Here is a 710-nt window from a genome sequence, read left to right as displayed (position 1 = left end):
GGCTGCCCCCCGGCACGCCCACCCCCTGCTCGATGCCCAGCAGGCAGTAGGGGTCACTGAACCCTGGGGGGAGAGGCAGGAGGGTGTTGGCCGGGCTCTGTGGGAGGGTCCTTCATCACCCCCACCCCAGACTTCGCGGGCAGGGAGCCATCAGCGCCAGGGCAGCCTCAGGGTGTCTGGGGGAGCCGAGCCCCCACTCAGAGTTCCAGGACAGACTGTGATGCCAGGAGAGGAAGGAGCGGGAAGAAGGCCCTCAGGCCCCAGCGCCCACTCACCGCTGACATCCTTGCCCAGGATGCCCTTGGCTTGTTTCACTGTGGCCTTCAGACAAAATACTGGTTTCTGGAGAGAGAGGAGGGGGCGCCTGAGTGGCACAGGGGGCTGGACTCCCAGCCCCGGCCTCGCCCCGGATGGCCCGAGCCAGGGCTACCTCGAGCTCCTGGACCTGCTGTAGCATCTGCTGGTGCTCCTCGGGCTCCACCTGGAAGGCCTGCGGGTAGGAGCAAGGGCCGGGCGTGGGTGGGAGAGGCCAGGCGGGAAGGAGGCTGCCTGGTCCAGGCTGCAGGGGAGGGGGGTCGCTCACCTCCTGCAGGTAGCGCAGCAGCTCCGAGGCCTCCTTCACGTGGCCGGGCTCGGGCTTCCCCACGCGGTGCAGGACGGTGTAGAGAGCCTCCTCGTAGAGCAGGGCCCGCTGGGACACAGCAGGGGGA

At 68.7% G+C, this 710-nt stretch overlaps 1 protein-coding gene across 1 annotated transcript in view; it reads right to left on the bottom strand.

Annotated features, from left to right (window-relative positions):
- Nucleotides 1–710, bottom strand: part of UNC13D (unc-13 homolog D (C. elegans)) — a 14,587-nt gene that overhangs the window by 11,934 nt on the left and 1,943 nt on the right. The window contains exons 3-6 of the mRNA XM_005884344.2: nt 584–710; nt 431–490; nt 276–342; nt 2–63 (exon numbers count right to left, since the gene is read on the bottom strand). The exon at nt 584–710 is cut by the window's right edge and continues 3 nt beyond it. Coding sequence (XP_005884406.2) covers nt 2–63; nt 276–342; nt 431–490; nt 584–710 — 316 coding nt within the window. The remainder of the gene's footprint in view (nt 1; nt 64–275; nt 343–430; nt 491–583) is intronic.

This window comes from Myotis brandtii, unplaced genomic scaffold (genome assembly GCF_000412655.1).
Source record: "Myotis brandtii unplaced genomic scaffold, ASM41265v1 scaffold825, whole genome shotgun sequence".
NCBI lineage: Eukaryota > Metazoa > Chordata > Mammalia > Chiroptera > Vespertilionidae > Myotis > Myotis brandtii.
The sequence above is the reverse complement of the archived record's forward strand: the minus strand, read 5'-3'. Positions and strand labels throughout refer to the sequence as shown.